Source organism: Lepidochelys kempii, chromosome 11 (assembly GCF_965140265.1).
Source record: "Lepidochelys kempii isolate rLepKem1 chromosome 11, rLepKem1.hap2, whole genome shotgun sequence".
NCBI lineage: Eukaryota > Metazoa > Chordata > Testudines > Cheloniidae > Lepidochelys > Lepidochelys kempii.
Window position 1 is genome coordinate 37,810,658 of NC_133266.1, and position 22,656 is coordinate 37,833,313.

Genomic DNA, 22,656 nt, shown 5'->3' on the forward strand with positions numbered 1-22,656 from the left:
CAAGTGAAACAGATGGTGATGATAATTAAACATCCCAGAGACCTAAAGTAATCTTGTATGCTCTTGATATATAGGAAATTTATATCTCAGCTCCAGTTAATGCCCCCGTATTCTTGGGAAGGGGCAGGTATAGAGGAAGACCCAATTAATAACTCCTGCCAGATCTGCCTGGAACACCCAGCACTGTTCCCTATTCCTTTTTAACTGGAGGACAGCCAACACTGTTCTGTGACCGGCATCAATCTACAGAAGGACTATCTGTTCTTAGATCATTATGGAAGCACTGCATGCTATCAATCAACCAGCTGTGTTGCTCCTGCACAGCCTAACAAGATACATAAAATGCCTTACAAACAAACACACTCCTATTGATGCTCTTCCCAACTGCATCTACCACTATATTATTCAAAATATTCAAGATTCCAGAGAGCAGGAGTGACATCTTAATAATTTAATAGCTCCTCTTTGCCACTCACTGCAGCCCATTCTATAAAGAGTCCAGACCTGCCCTGGAGGCTGATGAGAATGACCTTTAAGGCCTCTCTGCCTTGAGACACTTAGGGTATGTCTACACTGCAAAAAAGACCTGCAGCAATGAGTCTCAAAGCCTGGGCCAACTGATCCAGGCTCACAGGGCTTGCACTATGGGCCTAAAAATAGGAAGATATTGGGCTCAGACTGGAGCCCGGACTCTGAAACACACAATCTTTGTTGGGTTTCAGAGCCCAAGCCCAAACATCCACATGGCTATTTTTAATCCCCCAAGCACAAGCCCAAGTCAGTTAACACCGGCTCTGAGAGCCTGCTGCTGCAGGTTTTTTTGTTTTTTGCAGTGTTAACATACCCTCAGATAAGTTCACCCCAAACCTCCAGGAAAGGCATGGAGTGCTCTGTTCTTTAGGGCCTGCCCTTACAAACTGACTAGCACACTTAAGAAGTGAAAACAAACAGAGTAGAACTCTGTAATATTACAACAGTGGTGGGTGTAGGTAAGAAATGAACTCAGAAAAGCAATGAGGCTTTATACATAAGGCTGTTTGTGCAAATTTTCTACACTGATGCCACTTCTGCACCTACATTTCATAAGCAATTCTGACAATCAAGTGCAGAGACCATCGGAAGGTCATTATTGTGGGAGTGATTCTTAAGACGATGATACTATGTGATCAACCGGAAGAACCACTGCCACAGAAAGAGCAAGAATTCTTTGGGCATGTTGAAGTAGGAGATCAGAGATATTTGCATTTATACCATGCTTATATCACATCTATTTAGATAAATATAACAACGGCCATATTGGGTCAAACCACAGGTCCATCTAGCCTAGTATGCAGTCTTGCGACTGGCCAATGCCCGGTGCCCCTGAGGGAATGAACAGAACAGGTAATCATCAAGTGTTCCATCCCCTGTTGCCCATTCCCACCTTCTGGCAAACAGAGGCTAGGGACACCATCCCGGCCCATCCTGGCTAATAGCCATTGATGGACCTATCCTCCATGAATTTATCTAGTTCTCTTTTGAACCCTATTTTAGTCTTGGCCTTCACAACATCCTCTGGCAAAGAGTTCCACAGACTGATTGTGTGTTGTGTGAAAAAATACTTCCTTTTGTCTGTTTTAAACCTCCTACCTATTAGTTTCATTTGGTGACCCCCTAGTTCTTGTGTTATGAGAAGGAGTAAATAACACTTATTTACTTTCTCCACACCAGTCATGATTGTATAGACCTCTATTATATCCCCCCTTAGTCATCTCTTTTCCAAGCTGAAAAGTCCCACTCTTATTATCTCTCCTCCTATGGCAGCTGTTCCATACCCCTGATCATTTTTGTTACCCTTTTCTGAACCCTTTTCCAATTTCAACACATCTTTTTTGAGATGGGACGACCACATCTGTATGCAATATTCAAGATGTGGGCGAACCATGGATTTACAGGGAGGCAATACGATATTTTCTGTCTTATTATCTATCCCTTACTTAATGATTCCCAACGTAGTTTAGTTTTTTGACTGCCGCTGCACATTGAGTGGATGTTTTCAGAGAACTATCCACAATGATTCAAGATCTCTTTCTTGAGTGGTAACAGCTAATTTAGACCCCATCATTTTATACGTACAGTTGGGATTATGTTTTCCGAATGTGCATTACTTTGCATTTATCAACATTGAATTTCATCTGCCATTTTGTTACCCAGTCTCCCAGTTTTGAGAGATCCTTTTGTAGTTCTTCGCAGTCTGCCTGGGACTTAATTATCTTGAATAGTTTTGTATCATCTGCGAATTTTACCACCTCACTGTTTACCTCTTTTTCCAGATCATTTATGAATATATTGAATAGGACTAGGCCCAGTTCAGACCCCTGGGGGGGTACCACTATTTACCTCTCTCCATTGTGAAAATGAACCATTTATTCCTACCCTTTGTTTCCTATCTTTTCACCAGTTACCAATCCATGAAAGGACCTTCCCTCTTATCCCAAGACAGCTTACTTTGCTTAAGAGCCTTTGCTGATGGACCTTGTCAAAGGCTTTCTGAAAATCTAAGCACACTATATCCACTGGATCCCCCTTGTCCACATGCTTGTTGACCCCCTCAAAGAATTGTAGTACATTGGTGAGGCATGATTTCCCTTTACAAAAACCATGTTGACTCTTCCCCAACAAATTATGTTCATCTATGTGTCTGACAAACAGAGCTGCTGCCAGTTTGCAGGACTATTCCTTATCGCACAGTATAATTCCTAGTGCTTTCCACCATCCAGTTTTAAGAGTCTCTAGCAACAAGATTTTCACCTTTCTGACAAACTGTTCCATGCTTGTATAGATCTTGTTGTAAATTTACAAGTAATAAAATGTTCCTGTTTCATCCCTCATTGTTCAAAAGTCCATTCAAAACATGCCCTTGGTCCAGGACTATATCTGGTCTATCCTACATCTCAGACGCAACAGCGATCTCTCCAGAACACCATGGCTCATGAATGGGTTACTACAAAGGAAAGCTTATGCTGAAAACCACCTCTCCTGCTTCTTCAGTGGTGGTGAATTTCACTTTCCAGTGAAGAATTTTTCACCATTATTAAATTCATTTTAGAAAGAGGAGATTTTCTATGAACGTGTGTCTTTAACTTCTTCATTTAGTATCTATAGAAAGTGCGTTCGGATTCTCGGTCAGAAAGATATTATACACCAATAAATAGTACTGAAAAGAAAGTGCTGCTGCCCAGCAAGACCGACAAGAAATTAAAGGGAAAAAAAATCACTCCACTTAAGTGCTCACATGGGGGTTAATCTCTGAAAAGCCTGTTGCACAAGGATCATTGCATGACTCTCCTACTCAATTTTTGTATTCATGGTTTTTGTATCAGGGTCTTGCCAGAGCATCATCACTACAATGAACGTTTCCTCTTTCCATGAGGAGTGTATTCACCTTGGTATGGAAGTAGTTCTATCTTCACAATTGTGGGCACAATCTCAGTTACAGTAACGCCCCAGCAATGTAATGAGAGGCCGTCATAAAGCTGAGAATAGAAGCCTACATCTAATAGAAAATTTGGTGTACAGTTCATTGACATAAGGCAGGGTGTCTGTAGCATCCCTGTGACCTGGTAGCTCACTGAAGGTAATTCACAGTTCAGAAAGGGGTGAATGAAACTTGAGGTAAATGGCACATTCATGGTCTCATTGCTGGCACGTTCAAATAGATTCCATCATGCAGCATCACCTAATTGGCACAGCAATGAAGAGTCTTGGCAGAGTGACGTTTGTGCGTGTATGCCAAATTTCAAAGGTAAGTCTGGTTTGAAGAGGTGTGTACATAAAACCTGGGATTACAAAAAGGGACCACCAGCTCTTTGATGCACTAATTTATTCATGAAGTGGCAGAGATCCTAGCTGCTCTCAGAAAGATTATACAACTATGCAAATTTAATTAAGATTTAAAATGCATGCTATGGTAATTGATCGCCAATAGGCCAAACCCTGTGTGAGGTGATTTTCTGAAATTAGTTGGTGACCAATGGGACACAAAAGGAATTTGAATATTTCAATATTTATGACGTTTGAAATTTATAGAATGACCACCAGGAGACTACTCTGTCAAGGTCATTCCTGCAATAAGGCTTTCCTCCTTTGTCTGTTTAATTGTAAAATGGTCTTTATTCTGCCTCTCTTCATTAAGATATTCATATGTAAAATACACAATCCTAGAGATTAGCTGTTCTCTACATATTTTAGGTGGGAATTTACATAGCTGTTTATATTCAGGACAGCTTGAATATGTGATAATCTGGCCAAGAATTCCAGAGTCTTATTCATTTAGAAATTATCAATTCTGGACTAATTTGGTCAATTTGAGAGATTTATCTTTACCCAAAATCTCGAAAGAGCTCATCTTTGGAATCGGATATAATATACCCATTATTTGTTATGTTAACTATTTTACAGAAATATTTATGCAAGAATTAGGACATCATAAAAACATTTCTAACTTGGGCTCTGGCCATTTACACAGGACATAGCTTCTATACTACATGCCATCTCTGAGAAGCAGAGCAACTTCTTCAGATACACATATCCCAGTTTGTTCCATGACTTTTGATCTTTGCCATTAGTTTTAAAAGGTTAATATACAAACATGAGCATTTCAGTAAGATATTCAGGAAAAATGAAGACATGCAAGTATTTAATACCTGCTAATACAAGTTTATGTTCTTCTCACTGGAATCAGTCAAACACCATAGTTGGACAATTCCATTTCAAGTCAACCACTGCTTAAAACAATGTCCAGGCCCTCAGACAGCACTCTCCAATACTAATGGGAGACATGCTCTGGGGGCAAAGTTTTGTCTTCTGAGTTAGTCCATTGCTAATGATATATTACAACACAAATAAGGGCATGAAAACATGGACTCCCATCAGTAAGGGACACACATTTGCCCTTTAGGAGTAACACATATACATCTCTGACTAAAGTATAGTGCTAGGATAACAAAAAAGAAAAGGAAAGGAGAGAGGGAGGGAGGGAGGGAGATCTTAGTTTCTATCTTCTAGGAATTATGCTAGGGTATTTAAATTACTTGGTATTTCCCACCCCCGGGAGTACTAAATTAGTCCCCTGGTTCACTGTGGCATAGCTCAGGACAATTAGCTGCAAATCACAAATATGGCCATATAGAAAAACACCTCTCTCTTTTCCTTTTAATGCCTCATAGCTTGTCCGCTCTCCACCCCCGTCCCTTTTTTAAAGCAGAGATCCAGCCAACATTTCTGTGCAGGCAGAAGCAGGGAGCACGGAGGTCCATGCACTTTATTAGTAATAAACCAGAACTGAGATGGAAAGCAAGCACTACCTCTGGGCGTAAATGAAAAATACTGTGTTAGAACCAAGCACCACCCAGCACGAAATAGGATTTTCATTTTGAGGTAGGAGGTTTATGACATAAACCAGCATCACACAGGGCCATATCACACAGGGGGTACGGTGATTCAGTGGAGAGCTGCCTCTGCTGCATCACTCTCTCCTTACCTCACCTTCATGGAAGACTTCCTGAATCCTGCACTGGGCAGGGCTGGCCACACAGGCAGCACTCTACATCCTCAACCCTAAGGAATTTGATGAGTTAATGCTCACACACTCAGCATTCAACTTACTCATCTTTCCCTAAGTGCTGCAGAACCCTATCTGGGGCTCTCCAGTGTCTGACAGCAGACTCCAGGGGCAAAGATGGCTGGTGCCTCTTTTATTGGTGGCCACATCCTGCTTGTCAAACCCGGTCTTTCTTGAGGGAAGAACAGACAGGAAAGTTCCAGAGGCGCGACCTCAGAGTTTTTGGTCCTCTCTCAGGGTGCGGCTCACATGCCTGGGGGAGCCTATCCTGCTCCATGAAGATCTGTGTGTCTAGGGAAATTATTGAGCATGCACAAAAATTACATCCCTTTCTTCCTCCAGTATTCAGGGACTTAAATTTGTTTAGTGGTGGGGTTATTTTCCTTTCTGGATAGTCTAAATCAAAGAATTAGTCTTTGTGTTTGCTCTGAAGGCAGTGAGATGCATGATCATCATGATCTCTTCCAGGAGAGAGTTCCAGATGAGCAGGCAAGCTGCTGAGAAAGCTGTATCTCCCATGGACTGAGTCAATGCCTATCCTGTTCTATCTAAGTCTGAGTGTCAGGTCTGAGAATACAGTTAAGTGTCAGATTTGTACACCCACACTGAAAGATCACATCACGGTAACTACCAATGGCACTGTAACGCACGACAATGTTAGGAGAGGCCTTCGTTCTTATTTTGAACTTAATTTTAAAAAGAATAGTCGAAGATCTTTCTTTTACTCAGACGTGCTTAAAAATAATTTAAAAAAAAAACCAACACCACCCTTTGTTTCTGGACCTACAATATTATTAATTTAAGCTACTAACACCTGCTTGGGGATTAAAATGTATGTTCCTGATTATACAATCTCTCAAATCAAATTTTCATTGTTAAATCTTAATTTAAATGTTAATAGCCACAAAGATGTTTATAAAATATTTATATTACTCTGGATTTAATTAAGGCAATTAGGAGAAAAACTAGAATTTAAAGGGATATTGAGGGTATACACTTGCTTAACAAGTTGTATTTCTGAGTTCTTGCAGTGTAAGATGGAGAGTGAATGGACTGGCAGGATCAAAGGAAGACATGGACAGGCTGGAACCAGGAGAGAAAGGGACCCCCCCCAAAAAAAAATAGAAAGAAGAGGTGAACTCTTAATTTTTCATACTGACTCAGTCACCTTTACAACCATCTACTTGCTCCTCTTTCCAGCTCTCCAGCGTGCTCACGTCTCCTATCTTCTTACTTCCTTTACTCCTTAACTGACAGCATATCTTACCCTCAACAGCTCTTTCACCCTACTCCCAGTTCAGTTTCCAGCAGTCACAGGAGTAGGTCAGCATGGTAATATACTATGCTGCTAAGCAAAAACATTTCACATGAGTTCCCCAGGAAAGATGGAACACTAGCACCATAAATGAAGGGTGGCAGCAACGTGAACATGAGAAGGATCATGACTCTTGCAGCAGGAGCAAGGCAACACAGTGTTTACATTTAATTAAAATGATTGAAGGTGGAAGATCTTTAGCAGCCACTCAAACATGGACATTACATTTTCATACTCCACACGGGGGACACTGTAATAAACAAAGTGGAGCAAGAGAGTAGAGAGGGTCTGTAAGGGGAGAAAAAATACCCAGGAAAACTAGAACTAAGTCAAAGAGAATAAGGACAGGTCTACACTTAAAACGTGCTTAGGTGGGTATCACTGTGTTGCTCAAGTGTGTGGATTTTTCACATCCATGGGCGACACAGTTGTACCAAAAAGTCATTTTGTAGTGTAGACCTGCCCTAAGAACAGGACATGTGGGGGTAGTTTGTCTTCAGAAAAGTGAAAACCTGACATAGGATATCCTGCCCTCCTCCCCCAATATCATCTATGCCAGTCTATCTTTTTGATAAGGAGGAAGAGGGATCTTTAAAAAAAAACAACTGTTCACCTTGCCCTAGGAAACAAAAAAAAATAAAAAAACCAAAACCCAGTTTAACTAGTTTGTAACTTCATGAACAAACTTCTTTCATCAGTCTCCACAAATCATTTGCAAGACTTCAAGCTTCCAAGAGATTCACACAACCCTACGTCTCCTTTCACAGTAGAAGAGGCTTTCCAAATGAGGGAGCTTTCGCAAGTAACTGAAGCAACCCAACGTTTAATGTCCTAAGCCCTACCTTCAAATTTTAAAATTGTAACTACTTGCTGTGATGTGCTACAGGGCACTTAGAGTCAGTGCTGTAAACTTCACTAAACAGGGAAGGCCTGGGAATTCTGAAATGGCACCGAGCATAGTTAGCTGCAAGCAGAAACAAAGACTGAGTCATAGTCAGTGGCACTCTCTGCTGACACCTATTATCAACAGACAGACAGCCCAGTGTCCCCCCCTTTGGGGTTAACCCTAACAAAGCACTCACCTCTACTGTGCTGCAAAAAAGGTAGGATCGCAGGTTTCACTACTCGCAGAAGTAGTGATGACCAGATTACCACTAATGAAGAATTTATGTTTTGCAACCATGCGCCTTTCTGCTCATCTGCACCACAACAAAGCACTTCACAGCCAATAGCTTTACAAACACTAAAGTACTGCAGAAGAGGTTCTTGTTTTCCCCTAGCAAACAAGGAAATGTTGAATCATGATATTAATGGTAAGACTAAGGAACCTTTGTAGGTAATAGTACTAACAAGAGATTGCCATTGGTCCCCTTTGTTTTCTCTTCAAATGGCTGTCCAGCTTTCCCTCCTTTTCCTTTCTAAGGTCTTTGCCCAATCCACCCTCTTACTTGGTCCCCAACTCCTCTTCTCAATAATAATGCTTCTTTGAGCAATCAAAGTTAAGACTAGAGGCTCCATGTTGCTTCACCTGGCATAGCTTGTGTGTAACAAGAACGGAATGTTTCCCACAATATTTGTAACACATGCTTCATTTTGGAAAGCAGAATTAAGCCAGACGTGTTTATACTCAACCTAAACAAGCTTAGAGATCAAAAATCTGATCTTGGTTTCTGTTACTATCACGTTACCTGAAGTGTGCTGATTTTATTTTTTCAAGTAATATTTCTCCAATTGTTAGTTCCACTACATAAAATTCCATTGTCATTTTTAAAAACAGTAAGTCATCCACATCTCTCCAATTCATATGGTTTCATTGAAATATTTCATCTTTTAGGCACAAATGTGCAGCTGTATGGAAGAGGAATTGGAAATTTAAGTCCTTAGGGTAGTGAAGATTGAATGCTTCTCTGAGAAGAGAAAAAAAAAAAAAAAAGAGACAGCCTGAACACAGGAATCTCAAATTAGCTATTCTCATGGCACCCCCTAATGGCTAATTCATATATGTGAACAGAGCCATTCACTTGTTTTTCCGAATCTCAAAGTAAGTTACTGTACTACAGCCCAGCAGCTAAGGACAGGAGTGGAAAGAAACCAGATTAAAGGGGTAACTAATTGCTGAAATAGGTAGTTCAGCCAAAGATGTACAGACCTAGACCTAGAAGCTCTAGAGATCCATTTCCTAGCTACTCATATAGATAATCAGAGTGATGGTGAATCATTAGCAAAGATTTTTATTTGTTTGAGAAGTAATTGGAAATGTATGTTCAAAATTTTCAAATCCCCTTCGCCATGTGTTACCCTTCAGAGTATGTCTAAGTGACCAACCAACCACTTTCTTAGAAAATATATAATGATGGAAGTTGAATGCTGCCTTACTTATAGTTTTCCCGACTGCACAATTGCTTTCTAAGGCCGTGATCCTAGCAGCAATACAAGTACAATCCGGGCACCAATTAAGTTAATGATAGAACCTGCACTGACTTCAATAGGGCCCTACAAGATAAAGTGCTTACTACAGTAAGTACTACAACTGACCACAAGCACTATGCCCCATCATGTGTTATTTAGGATCATGCCCTAAAAAATAAGGGCTAGGATGATAGCTGAATGCAACCTTAACTATAACTTCCACTAACATAAAAAGTTACACTAAAGCTCAAAGGTTTGAGAATGCTGTGTTAGGTGTCACACGAATTCCTCCCTTTGCAACTAAAATAGCAAAATGAAAGGTCTCTACTCCCTCTTGCATACATCACAAGAGTCCTCAAATTTGAGTTCTGCATCTCTACACGGATTTGATAAGGTTTGCCTAAGTTCATTCTTCAATATTTTTTTATTTTTATAAGCTTATTCAAATGAAAGCTCTAGTACAATTTTGGACGCTGAAATCAGACATTTTCACAGTACCTGAGAATAAACACGGAGACGCAAACCGTTTCCATATTGAATGTGTCTGAATTAATTATCAAAAAGAAGCTTGTATTCTAATGAGTGCAATAGTGTTTACACCCCTGAACCAAAGCCTTTTCTAACTTAATGCTTTCTGTAACTATAATTATTACCATGTCAATGTAGAAGGCAGAGTACACTTCATTTTTATTTTGCACTTAAATCAATGTAATACAAATGCACTGCTGCCCTCTCCTGGACATGTGACTATTAAACTATATGGTTAGAAATCCAAACCTTTTAAAACTCAGAGCTGTTTATTTGCTTTTTTGATTGAACTTCATATTCTATATGCATCTGTGCATATACATTTTGAATACACCCAGCCCAGCAGCTGTTTTCTTCCCAAGCCTTGAACAGAGCTCTCACCCAATATTTACATACCCACTATTCCAGCGTGTCCCAATTTATCTTCTGCTCTTCTAGCCATGCCTATTTTAAGGGCTTGTTCCCATCAACCCCCAAGTGTTCAGCCCCATACTAGGTTTTTCAATTATTGAGCAAGGAATATTTTTCAGTTATATCCATTCTCCCATAAATTCTACCTCTGGCTAGATTATTCCCATATTGTCCAGTTCCACTTCTCTAGCAGTCCCCCAGTAGCTCCTACCACATCTCCAGCTGCAAGAGTCAGGTCTCAAGAAGTCAAGTTTTGTTTGTTTGTTTTTTTAAAGAAATAATGAAATTTTTTGCCTTCTTTTGGTTTCTGAGCTTTTGGTTTCTGAACCTTTCCAAGCTTCTCTACAACCATGAGCATTAGAAACCTATTTCACTTGTTTTTATGTAAAAAAAAAAAAATCTCTGCTCTCATTATTACTTAACTCCAGAAGCTGGAGCTTTCAATTATTATATACATACACTCGGAGACTTGCAATAAAATAGTGAGTGCAGGCAACACCAGTGGTGAGCTGGAGCCGGTTCCCACTGGTTCGCTAGAACCGGTTGTTAAATTTAGAAACCCTTTTAGAACCGGTTGTTCTGCGAGGGACAACCTGTTCTAAAAGGGTTTCTAAATTTAACTGGCTAAAAGTGGCACCCTAGGCACCGACTCCCTGGAGCACCCAAGGGGAAAATTTGGTGTGTGCAGAGCACCCACCGGCAGCTCCCCGCCCCAACCCACCCCCGGCCCCAGCTCACCTCTGCTCTGCCTCCTCCCCTGAATGCGCCGCTCCACTCTGCTTCTCCGCCCCCGCTCCCCAGGCTTCCCGCAAATCAGCTGTTCACGTGGGAAGCCGGGGCAGGCTGAGAAGCAGGCAGCAGTTTCGCACTCAGGCCCAGGGAGGCAGAGGTCAGCTGGGGCGGGGAGGCGCGGAGGGCCGTCTGCACCGCAGCAGGTAACCGGGGGGTGGGTGTTCGTGAGTGCTCCGGGGCTGGAACACCCACGGGGAAAATTTGGTGGGTGCCCACCGGCAGCTCTGCACCCGGCCCCAGCTCACCTCCGCTCTGCTTCTCCACCCCACCCCCCCCGGCTTCCCATGAATCAGCTGTTTGCACAGGAAGCCGGAGAGGGCTGAGAAGCAGGCGATGGCTTCACACTCAGGCTGAGGGTGGCGGAGGTGAGCTGAGGCGAGGAGCGGTTCCCCTGCGTCCGCCTCAGCTCACCTCCGCCGCCCTCAGCCTGAGTGTGAAGCCATCGCCTGCTTCTCAGCCCTCTCCGGCTTCCTGTGCAAACAGCTGATTCACAGGAAGCCGGGGAGGAGGGGGTGGAGAAGCAGAGCGGAGGTGAGCTGGGGCCGGGCGCAGAGCTGCCGGTGGGCACCCACCAAATTTTCCCCGTGGGTGTTCCAGCCCCGGAGCACCCACGAACACCCACCCCCCAGTTACCTGCTGCGGTGCAGACGGCCCTCCGCGCCTCCCCGCCCCAGCTGACCTCTGCCTCCCTGGGCCTGAGTGCGAAACTGCTGCCTGCTTCTCAGCCTGCCCCGGCTTCCCACGTGAACAGCTGATTTGCGGGAAGCCTGGGGGGCGGGGGCGGAGAAGCAGAGTGGAGCGGCGCATTCAGGGGAGGAGGCAGAGCAGAGGTGAGCTGGGGCCGGGCACAGCGCGGGGAGCTGCCGGTGGGTGCTCTGCACACACCAAATTTTCCCCTTGGGTGCTCCAGTACTGGAGCACCCATGGAGTCGGCGCCTAAGGCACCACTTTTGATGTGATCAGTGGGGGGAGTGGCCGCTCCCCCTGCTCCCCCATTAGCTACTCTCCCCCGCCCCTAGGAGCCAGAGGGACCTGCCGGATGCTTCCTGGGAGGTGCCCCAGGTAAGCACCTCTGGGACTCCCCACCTTGCCCCCCGGCAGGTCCCTCTGGCTCTTAGGAGTGGGGTGGGCACCCACTACGGTGGCCCACGAGACCTTCCTGCCCGGTTCTGGGGGCAGTCAGGGGACAGGGGAGGGGTGTGGATGGGGCAGGAGTCCGAGGGGTACGGGGGGGGGGACAACGATCCCCTCGTGGGGTGAGGAGGGAACCAGTTGTTAAGATTTTGGCAGCTCATCACTGGGCAACACTGCTTCCGATTCATCCTTCAAATTCAACTATAATCCCTTCTGGAGCTAAGCTACTTTGCCCACGCCTCTTGACAGTTTAACAAAAACAAAACAAAGAAACATCGCGCAGGCCACTTCCCATGTTTCCCGACCAATGTTCACACCTACAGATTACGTTTTGGAATAAATTTGGGTTCTTTGACTGTCCCCATACCAAGTTAAGCAAGCACAAGGACCTACTCCTCCACCATGTTTTACAGCATATTAGGAAAACAGTAGTTGGAGACAACTTACAAAATTTGAGATAATCCTCCATGTCAACTGTGTACGTGCATCCTGAGCAACGTCTGTTCAGTTTGGCCTCTTCTAGATTAGAGTCCTACAGCCCTCAGTCCCTTCAGAGAGGAGTAAGGGGCTACAGAGTCGTCCACCCTCCAGCACCCTGGCTCAAATCCAGCACAGTTAGTGACAGTCAACACCTCACACTGGTGCTTGGTGGCCTACACAGGGGGAGTTGGTGGTTTCAATCCAGTTCTTTAGCAGGAAAGTACCCACACCTAGAAACTCCACCACAACTGGCACCTTTCACAGGCAAGAGGCCAGGGACTGAACAGTCATGGAAAATTAGCTATCCCCTTAGGCTAGGAGCCCTCTCAGAGCTAAGACAGGTAACAAGAAGCTTACACTACCACTGCTTAGAATCAACCCCTTCTGTGAAGAAAAGGCTTGTTTCAACAATTTTCATTCCAGAACTTTTCCACCACCACAAAATTCATTTAACACTTTGTGCCATCAGAATACATTTCTGATATTAGAACACGTGTTCACTGTCATGATCTTTAACAGATTAACCCAAGATACAGCCAATGCTAACCATTCTGAAGTCATGAGTCAGGCCCAAAGGTAGCATGAGATTGGTTTAAAAATAATGCAAGATTTAAAAATAAGTGGGGTCTTATTTGCCTTCTCAGCGTTGAAACTTTCGAGTGCACACAGCTTATGATTCTGGGCTTCTCTGCAACCACAAGGGCTAGAAACTTTAAGGTTTTTGTTTTGTTTTTATTCTCAAGCAGTTATTTAATTTCAGGAACTGGGGTTCTAAAAGAGCAGCCTCCAACCACCATGAGATTCATGATAAAGTTACAAAAAAAAAAATCCACAATAGTTAAGGATTTGAGTACATTTGTGTCAGTTTACATGCCCATCAATACTTGTTTCAATCACAGAGAGACTCAAACAACCCTGGAGTCCCTCATCAGAGCTATTGCTAGAAACATCTAAACAAGCCATCAGGTCAACACTGGCATGCAAGAGACAATCACTGTTTCACTGAAGTGAAGTTTGAAAAACCATCACCTGTAGGTTCTTATGATGAAGATAAACATGTAGGTGCTTTTAAATCGTGATGGACAGTATACAATGGCTGCCATTTTAATTGCTGTATGATATAAAGTCACTTAAAAACTTTAAGTTGCAGTGGAATATGGACCATTTCGGGCACCAACACTGGTGGTGAGTAGTTTCAAAATTCTTGGATTTGTTCATGAGATTGGTTTGATTCTGCAAGTTCAGGATTGGAGAGGACTCAAGCTCAACACCCACAAGTGTTCCAAGGCTTCCGTTGACAGTGTAAGTGCCATATTGCGAAAAAAACAGAAACTCACTGTTTTGGTTTCCACATATCTTATGACAGCAGTTTATTTCATACATGTCCCAGGGTCAGCATGGCTCACAGCAATCCTCTTCCTGAAATTGCAGGGTCAGGATAAAGTTTATCAACTTCAAGCTTGTGTTGTGGTGATCTCATTCAATTTCCATCCACTTGTTAATTCAGACACAATCAGAAGCTAATATTCTTGTTGTTTGGATTGGTTTTTTTTCTCTTTTAGAAGAATTTGTTAGTAATAATGTTTGCTTTCAGTATTATATTTGATAGCACCCTATAATGTAATTTTTTTTTCCTTTTAGCATAATACAATCAGTCTAGCCACAAAGGAATCAAGACACTTTCCTTGGAGTTGTATTTTATTTAAACTGAGGATAAAATCCTACTCCCATTGAAGTATTGCTATTGACTTCACTTCAGTGTGATCAGGATGAGGCCCCAAGTTCTAAAGTGTACTTCTGCTCATAAATTGGATGCACAGTTATATATTTGGAAAATGTACAATACTAATAAGCCTGAAAAAATACAGTGGAACTTATCTTAAAAAAAAAAACACAACACATGGAAAGGACTGGCAAAAAAAAAAAGAATAAACTTTAAAGTCATAATGGAAACCACATTCTTGCTTAAGACAAGAATTTCCTTATTATGCCTATTTCTCCACTTGAACAGTCTTCCCCAGCCTCAAGCCTCGTGACACAGCAGTCTCCAGGATTTCAAAAAAGATAAAGAAGTCTTTTGGAAAAGTTGCCTAATAACTGTAGCCTCATCCAACTCCCTACTCAGCTCTTATGTCTCAGGACGGATGGTTCCACTCTTCATCTGGTTTCTCTGAGCACTTGGTAGGCCTGCTCTGAACAGGACAAGGCTGACCAACTCCCTTTTCTACTAACTTCTTAACCACTGTAAAAATCTCAAAAGATAAACTCCTGGGGCCTTCGGAGGAAGGGAGATGGCTGAGGTGGGAGGAATAGAGGACCATCCGAATTCTGAGCTTAATGTTCACCCTTCCTCCAGTTACTATTTGAAAAATGTTTCCTACCCTCAAGAAGAGGGTCAATGCCTAAAGATTCCTGTTTTCACCAATCCCTGGCTCTTAGTGCAATTACACCTGCATGATGTCACTTTATTTTCCACTATGACCTCTAAAGATGCATGCGTATTCTACATTACAAAATGCAACCCGACTTCAAGATACACAGAATTGTTATAAATGTATTTATATTGAGTTGGAGTGCCAATAAGAAGTTTCCTAGTATTATGCTATTGCCAGGAAAATCAGTACTAACGTATATTAAACTAGGTTTTACGGGGGAATGGGAGGGTGGAAGATAAGTCACACTTCTCTCACATGATCAAATTCAGAAAGTGTCCGGCTACCATTACTCTGTCTGAAAATGCTAAGAGGGAGGAGATTATTTCAAAATGCAAAGTTAACTCTGTAGAAAACTTATAACCTAGAACTAGTAAATTAACAAACAAACAAAAAAAGGGGGGGGCATATGATTGGGGAGTAGATATCTATTGTAAATCCCAATTTTGTAAGTTTACACTTTTTACAGCCTCGCACATTTTCCCCACTCATTTAAAGCTGCTGTTTAAAGATGGTGTCTTTAGGATTATACCAAGCTGATGTGAACCAGGTTTAAAATAAAGGAATAGGCACAAACAGTGCTGATGCAGAACAGCAGCAGCAAAATAAAAGAGGACATTAGGTAAGAGAAAAAGGTTAACTAAGTGGAATAAGGCCAGAGTTCTGGGCAGCGAGGCAAACTGATCACACATATCTTAGATGCAACAGAAATTACATTATTATACCTGTACTAGCAGGATTGGCATGGAAGTCAATTACAGGCATTTCATGCCAAATGCCCTATTAAAATATATTTTAAAGTACTGATGACACGACTTGCCTTCCCCACCTTTCTAGCCTATGGGTTCTTCGAAAAGTGATTTCTGACTGACATTTCACATGTTGCATAAGTTTAGTTGCTCAAGTTCTATTTATAAAATATTTTTAAACAATCAATTCACTATTGAAATAGATTTATATTTTATAGCATCTTAAAATAGCAGCCAACTAAAAACTGTAAGTGAATTAAAGCTTAAATAATTTAATGTCTTCACTAGCTGAAAACTTAACATTTTTCAGTTTATGTTGCAGTTGGCAGATGTTTACTCTATTGGCATTTTTAGTACATGATGGCATTTACAGCTCTCAGGACTGTCTGTTTTCTTCGCAATTCTAAGGAGGTAAGGGAAGTGTTGGGGTTTACCCTGAATCTAAGAGCAGAGGTGCCCAAACTATGGTCTCGGGAGTACTTAATGGCCGTCCACGGAGAGCTAGCATTGTGCTGGCTTCTCATCTCCAAATGAAACGTTACTTTATGAGATAAAGTTCCATTAAATGCTTTCCTAATGAGAATTTGCTGCAGTTGACTCAGATATTATGGGACTGTGAATGAGAGGGGAGGCTGGTCTGCATGGTCAGGAGACAAACTATATAAAATGTGGCCCGTGCTATAAAGGTTTAGAAATGGGTCTTCGGAGATAGAAGATTATAGTGATTCCCACTGTGGTATAAAGTGAAAAATCCTGTTTTTCCCCCCCTTTTAAAGTTAAATTACAAAAACTCCTTCCAACACATGTTGCAGTCACCACATGGGCAAAGAGATGTGGTGCTCACTGAGCTCCCTCCAAGTCTTCCATTCCTCCTGCGTGTTGGGGTATGTAAAGACCCGGGTAACCGCTTTCACAGTAATAGGGAGTGCGGCATAGGCAAGCACTATTTCTTCACTTGATAGATAAAGTTGCCATCCTTTTCCCTTCCCTGGTTAAGGATCGATAAGTTTTGCAGCTGCATGAGGAATATGGTTGTCTGAAGGATACCCTTGTGCGAAGAAGTGTTACACCCCCCAGATACATAAACGACCTCGGGGCCATGGCCCCTTCCTCCCTCCCCTGTGAACTGCCGATTAAGGGAACTTGTGGCTACAGTTACTGCAAAGAAATGTATCTTCAAGATAAAAAGGTCTGTATAATATGCTTAATGCTCTAAACAGTAAACAGGGGCAGGTATAATTATATTTAGTATATAGCTATTAATATTCAGTATGTGGACATTCAAACGATCAAACAAGGGTTTTGGGGGTGCTGTATTAAATTTAGGTATTTACATATTAACTGAGATAAAAGAGGCGAACAAGTACCGCAATAAAGAAGTCCATTTACTCAATCTGCCTCTGGGTCCTCCTGCTCCTTCTTTCCATCTCTAACACTGCCTACTTCTTCCCAACCACTATTTCCCAATCACTCTATTTCCAGAGCTGCTTCTCCTCCTCTAGAATATTACCACCACCCAACCTGCCTCAGATCCCTATTGCCTGTCAATGATTTCTAGTAGGGTCTTGTTAACCCAATGGGAATGGACACTCTCGGGGGGGGGGGGTGTGCGTGCGCGTGTGTGTTTCCAGCTTCCTAAAGCCCTATCAGATTTCCTTTTTAGCCTATGTTAGTTATTCTCCTGCTCCTCCTTTCAGCCCTTCACCCTGCCTTCTCCTCCCGACCCCCACTCCTTTCCCCAGGTGCTGCCCAGCTTTCCATCCCTTCCCCCTCCCCTCAACGTCCTCCTTGCTCCCCAGCCTGTCTGACCAGGACTCCATTGCCCCCCCTCTGAAAGTACGGTACCCCAAGCAGGAATGACTTTGGTGGAGCAACAGGATTCAAACTCCCGGAAGCAGGACAAGGATTAATTCTAAGGAGAGCTGTGGCAGTAATGGTGCTGCTGTTGCCCAGGTGGGTGGAAGCATCCTAGTGCTGCTGGCAAGTTGAGCCTGCTCAGGGGAGGGTGCCCCTCTCCCCACCTCACAAGAATGAACAGAAGGGGGAATAACCCCTGGGCCTGCACTGCTAGGTAGCAGATGCTCCAGCTGCTTGGTCTTATCGCAGAGATGGGGTGTCTGAACAAACCACTGCTGACCTGCTGGTCCCTGCAGACAAGGCAGCTTTCCCAATGAGCGGTGCTGAACTCATCACTTCCCGCAGATCCTGAACTTCCATGAGGGCAAAAGTCCCACTGATCCTCTGGTCATGGAACACCCCACCTTCACCTGCAGGCAGTAACTCCAGTGCTTTGCCCATAGCTCCCTGAGCACAAATACCCTACAATTGTCAGAGCTGAAACAATTCTACACTCTCAGGCTCAGGAATGACGTCAGTCTAGTCACGTTTGGGTCCAGCTTTAAAAGTTAGACCTGATCAGACCTCTATGTCCCAGCCCTGCCCTTTGTTTATTAGGGAACAAAAAAAAAAATTAAGAGTGAGTAACTTAAACTATATATTTTTGAGTTCACTGAAAAAGGTCTTTTCTGAACTCTAGAGGCTTCTACAATAGTTATGATGAAAAACCCCTTGCTCTTGCAAGTTATATTGGGTCAATAGCCACAAGACTCCTGAAGAGAGTTCCCACCTTAGCCCTTAGTTCCCACTCAAGCCAACCTCTCAGAAAGCCCAAGAGAAGAGCAAAGCCTTGCAGCATGTGGCTCAACAAGTCTGTTGGGTCAGGGAAGAGAACAAGCATTCCTCTCTGGAAGTGCCTTGTTGCCAGCTTCTTCCTAACTGAACAACTTTTACTGATGTCTTTGTGACTTATAATAATTACATGGAAATGCACACTAACCAGGTAATCCTTTGTAAATATTTTTTGTTGTGTTCTTAACTCTGTATTTTGTGTCCTGAATTCATGACTTCATTTCCTCTGTCTGTGGACCTATATGCTCAACATTTTCTGTACCTCCTAATAACTAAGGATTTTCCTGATTTTATAGCTTTCCAACTAAAAATGTAAAGAAAAAAAACTCTCTCCCCCATCTTACCACCTTGACAAGGCACAATAAGGAAGGAAGTCAAAATGACCTAAGACTTTTTGAAGAAAGCTCAACCTCAGAAGCTATTCATTTTCAATAGTCACCATCTGTGAAGGGTTAGTGAGAGAATTGCTACATTCAGACAGTTAAAAATCAACATACTGAGTCTTCCCTCATGCTGGTCTCTGGACAATATCCTATTCCACTGTCTAGAGAAAAAAAAGTGTGAAGAACCTTACCTTTTTTGCTCTTTGTGCTATATCAGGTGTTCTAGTAAGAAGCTTTTCTATCAGGTATTCTCTATTCTGAAAAACCAACATTTGGACAGTTAAACCCAATTCAAGGAAAACAGGAGATTCACATAGATTGTAAAACAGAGCAGATTTACATGTCGGATTAAGCATTTTACCTTGGCTTTCTGGAAGAATTTGCATTTTAAAAGTTCCGCTGCTGTGGGCCTGAAAGATCGATAATAAATTAGAGCAGAAACAGAGATCCCTCCTAATGAATACTGTACATGACATTCATGAAATGACATGGTACTTTTGAATTAGTGCTGAATGAATAGCAATGCTAGCTGCAAAATTAATTTTAAAATCCATAATGGTATATGTATTAATTCACTATACACGTTGGGAGATGGTGAAAGCACTGGATATAAATCAATATCCTGTCCTTCATTGTCCATCTTTTTCTTTAAAATGAATTTAGTGCTTGTGAGGGGTGCTGGATTAAAAAGCCAAGACTTACAACCTCCTTTTAAACCATTAAAAAGACATGCATGCTTCCCTAGATGACCTAGCCCATGTGCCTAAACCATGCTCCAGACGCAGGGGTAGCCAATTATTTTTTGTCAAGGTCCAAATTTTTTGTTAAGGTATAATCAAGGTCCAGACTCCAGAGAAAATAATAAAAAACAACAATAAATAAAAAAAATATTGAGTCCATTCAAAAAAGCATCTGGTGGCCCAGATTTGGCCCGTGGTCCACCTATTGACTACCCCTGCTCAAAAGCAATCAGCTTATACAGATGAAAAGATCATTAAAATTTTCCCAATAGTGAGGTAAGCACCAATTGCCATTTATTTCAGTGATTTGAACACCTGTTCACAAGGAACTGGACTGAGCCTATTAACTTGTTTCATAAACCAAACAGCACTGTCAGAGCTTTCAGTCCCTAGACGCACACGTAGAATCTGATGCAATGTCCTAGAGGCCAAATGCTCTATGTTCTATTTTTAGTCCCTGGAGTTCTCTGTTCAGCGATCTTCCTCCCAGGGCCCCCTGAATTTACACTTTTGAAGTTTGCAGCAGTTGAAGTCACAACCTTCATTGTTTACCCTAATGATATGCTATAGTTCTGAATAAGGAGGAGCAACATTTGCCCATTTTTGCCTAGAGGTACAGCAGAGGACCTATCAATATATTTGTCTACTGTCAAGCAGAGCTGTCCAGAAATTGGGTTCCCCACCCGCCATAGAAAATTTCAACCAAAAGATACGAAATATTTCAGCACAAATTTAAAAAAAAACAAAAAACAAAAAAAAACCACTTTGATTTGAAAATGCTGCTGTGGTGCCCCAGGGGAGTTGTAGCTCAGGTACCTGATGTTCCTGTTCTTCATTATGGGCTCGGTCTCCCATGATACACCACCACCCCCTTCATGGTGAGGGGAGGTGGTACATCATGGGAGTCCCTAAGCCAAGGTGCATTATAGGAGATGTATTCTAGCTGGGAAGCATGGCCCATAGAAGGGACTGGGGACATGAGGGAACCAAGCCACAAATCCCATGAGCACCATGGTGGCATATCTGAATCAGAGTATTTTGGTCTTTGGGCATTCAGTTTTTTCAATGGAGGGAAGGGAAGAAAAATTCTAACTTTGCACAAAAAAACACAGACACCTTTTCACAAAATCAATGTTTAATTTTCAATGGAAGAGTGGACTTTCAACTAAAAAATAAGTTATATCATCCCTACTGCAGAGGATAAAGAAGACTGAACAGAAACCCAAACAAAGCCCAATTAATGCCTCACTGCATTTGTCTATGAGTGGTTAAAATGTAAGAACCACCTACAGTAATTCAGGAAGGTCACAAGGGCTTGTCTACACACAAAAGTTGCATGGGTTTAAGATAAAATGCGATTATAACCCAATTGAGATGGAGTGTCCACACAAAGTTGCAAATTCTATGTTGATTGAAAGCTTGCTTAGCTTGTTAATGTGCCACGCTTATTTGATGTGGTTAATGTGCCACTGCTTATTTGAGCAGTTCTGCGGAAAAGGACCTAGGGGTGACAGTGGACGAGAAGCTGGATATGAGTCAGCAGTGTGCCCTTGTTGCCAAGAAGGCCAATGGCATTTTGGGATGTATAAGTAGGGGCATAGCGAGCAGATCGAGGGACGTGATCGTTCCCCTCTATTCGACATTGGTGAGGCCTCATCTGGAGTACTGTGTCCAGTTTTGGGCCCCACACTTCAAGAAGGATGTGGATAAATTGGAGAGAGTCCAGCGAAGGGCAACAAAAATGATTAGGGGACTGGAACACATGAGTTATGAGGAGAGGCTGAGGGAGCTGGGATTGTTTAGCCTGCAGAAGAGAAGAATGAGGGGGGATTTGATAGCTGCTTTCAACTACCTGAAAGGGGGTTCCAAAGAGGATGGCTCTAGACTGTTCTCAATGGTAGCAGATGACAGAACGAGGAGTAATGGTCTCAAGTTGCAGTGGGGGAGGTTTAGATTGGATATTAGGAAAAACTTTTTCACTAAGAGGGTGGTGAAACACTGGAATGCGTTACCTAGGGAGGTGGTAGAATCTCCTTCCTTAGAGGTTTTTAAGGTCAGGCTTGACAAAGCCCTGGCTGGGATGATTTAACTGGGAATTGGTCCTGCTTTGAGCAGGGGGTTGGACTAGATGACCTTCTGGGGTCCCTTCCAACCCTGATATTCTATGATTCTATGATGTGGTATAAGGTTTTGGAGAGAAAGGGAAGAAGAGACCAGGAAGAAAGGTTTTATTATTTAAATAAGCCCCGTTCACATCCTCCACATGTGGTACAGAGAGTCACCTAGAAGTTTCCTTTTAAAAATGGGCAGACTAATGGAAGCTGTAAAAGAAAATTGAAAGATCCGTTGTAGTCAGATCTAACAGCAGGAGCCATGCACAGACACTAGCAATGTAGTTTAATTTTACACTAAAAAAGCAGAGTCACCAGGAACGTTAACACCCTGATGGTCACACGCTGGTATGCTTAATGCAGAACAGCTAACCACTGGGAACTGAACTGTGAGGAATCAAGTGTTTGCAGCAGATACTCCAAATACAGAGAGACAGGGAAAACTACAGCAACGGCTAACTTCCTAGGGACAATCACCAGTTTAATCATGCCCTCAAAACATTTGGCCATTTCTACAGTAATTTATAACCATAATAAAAGTTGTTTTTCCAGAACATGTTTCAATCTAAAGAAAACACTAAAATGTATTTAAGCAGTCTGCAAGTTGTAGGACTATGCTTAAAGCATAACCAGACTCTGAGGGCTTAAAATTAATGAGACAGACTATAAAGGTCTGGGGAATCTGAAGATACTACACAAATGATCTCCTGAGCCAAGAGGATGAATTCTGAGGGGTTCTGGGAAATTAAAAAAAAAGGTCTTGTTTGCACTTATTATTTCTTAACTATTCTTGATCTATCTATTATCTCTGCTCTCAGCTCTTAAGCCTTATTCTGACCATATTTACCCTGATTTACAGCAGGCTCACTAAGTCTGACTCAC

General features: G+C 42.5%; 1 protein-coding gene across 3 annotated transcripts in view; it reads right to left on the bottom strand.

The window, feature by feature from the left end:
* STK39 (serine/threonine kinase 39) overlaps nucleotides 1-22,656 on the bottom strand; it is a 198,994-nt gene that overhangs the window by 101,728 nt on the left and 74,610 nt on the right. For all 3 annotated transcript variants that reach the window (XM_073305735.1, XM_073305733.1, XM_073305734.1), the window contains 2 exons: nucleotides 19,285-19,333; nucleotides 19,115-19,180 (listed from right to left, as the gene is read on the bottom strand). In XM_073305735.1, the coding sequence (XP_073161836.1) occupies nucleotides 19,115-19,180; nucleotides 19,285-19,333 (115 nt within the window). The remainder of the gene's footprint in view (nucleotides 1-19,114; nucleotides 19,181-19,284; nucleotides 19,334-22,656) is intronic.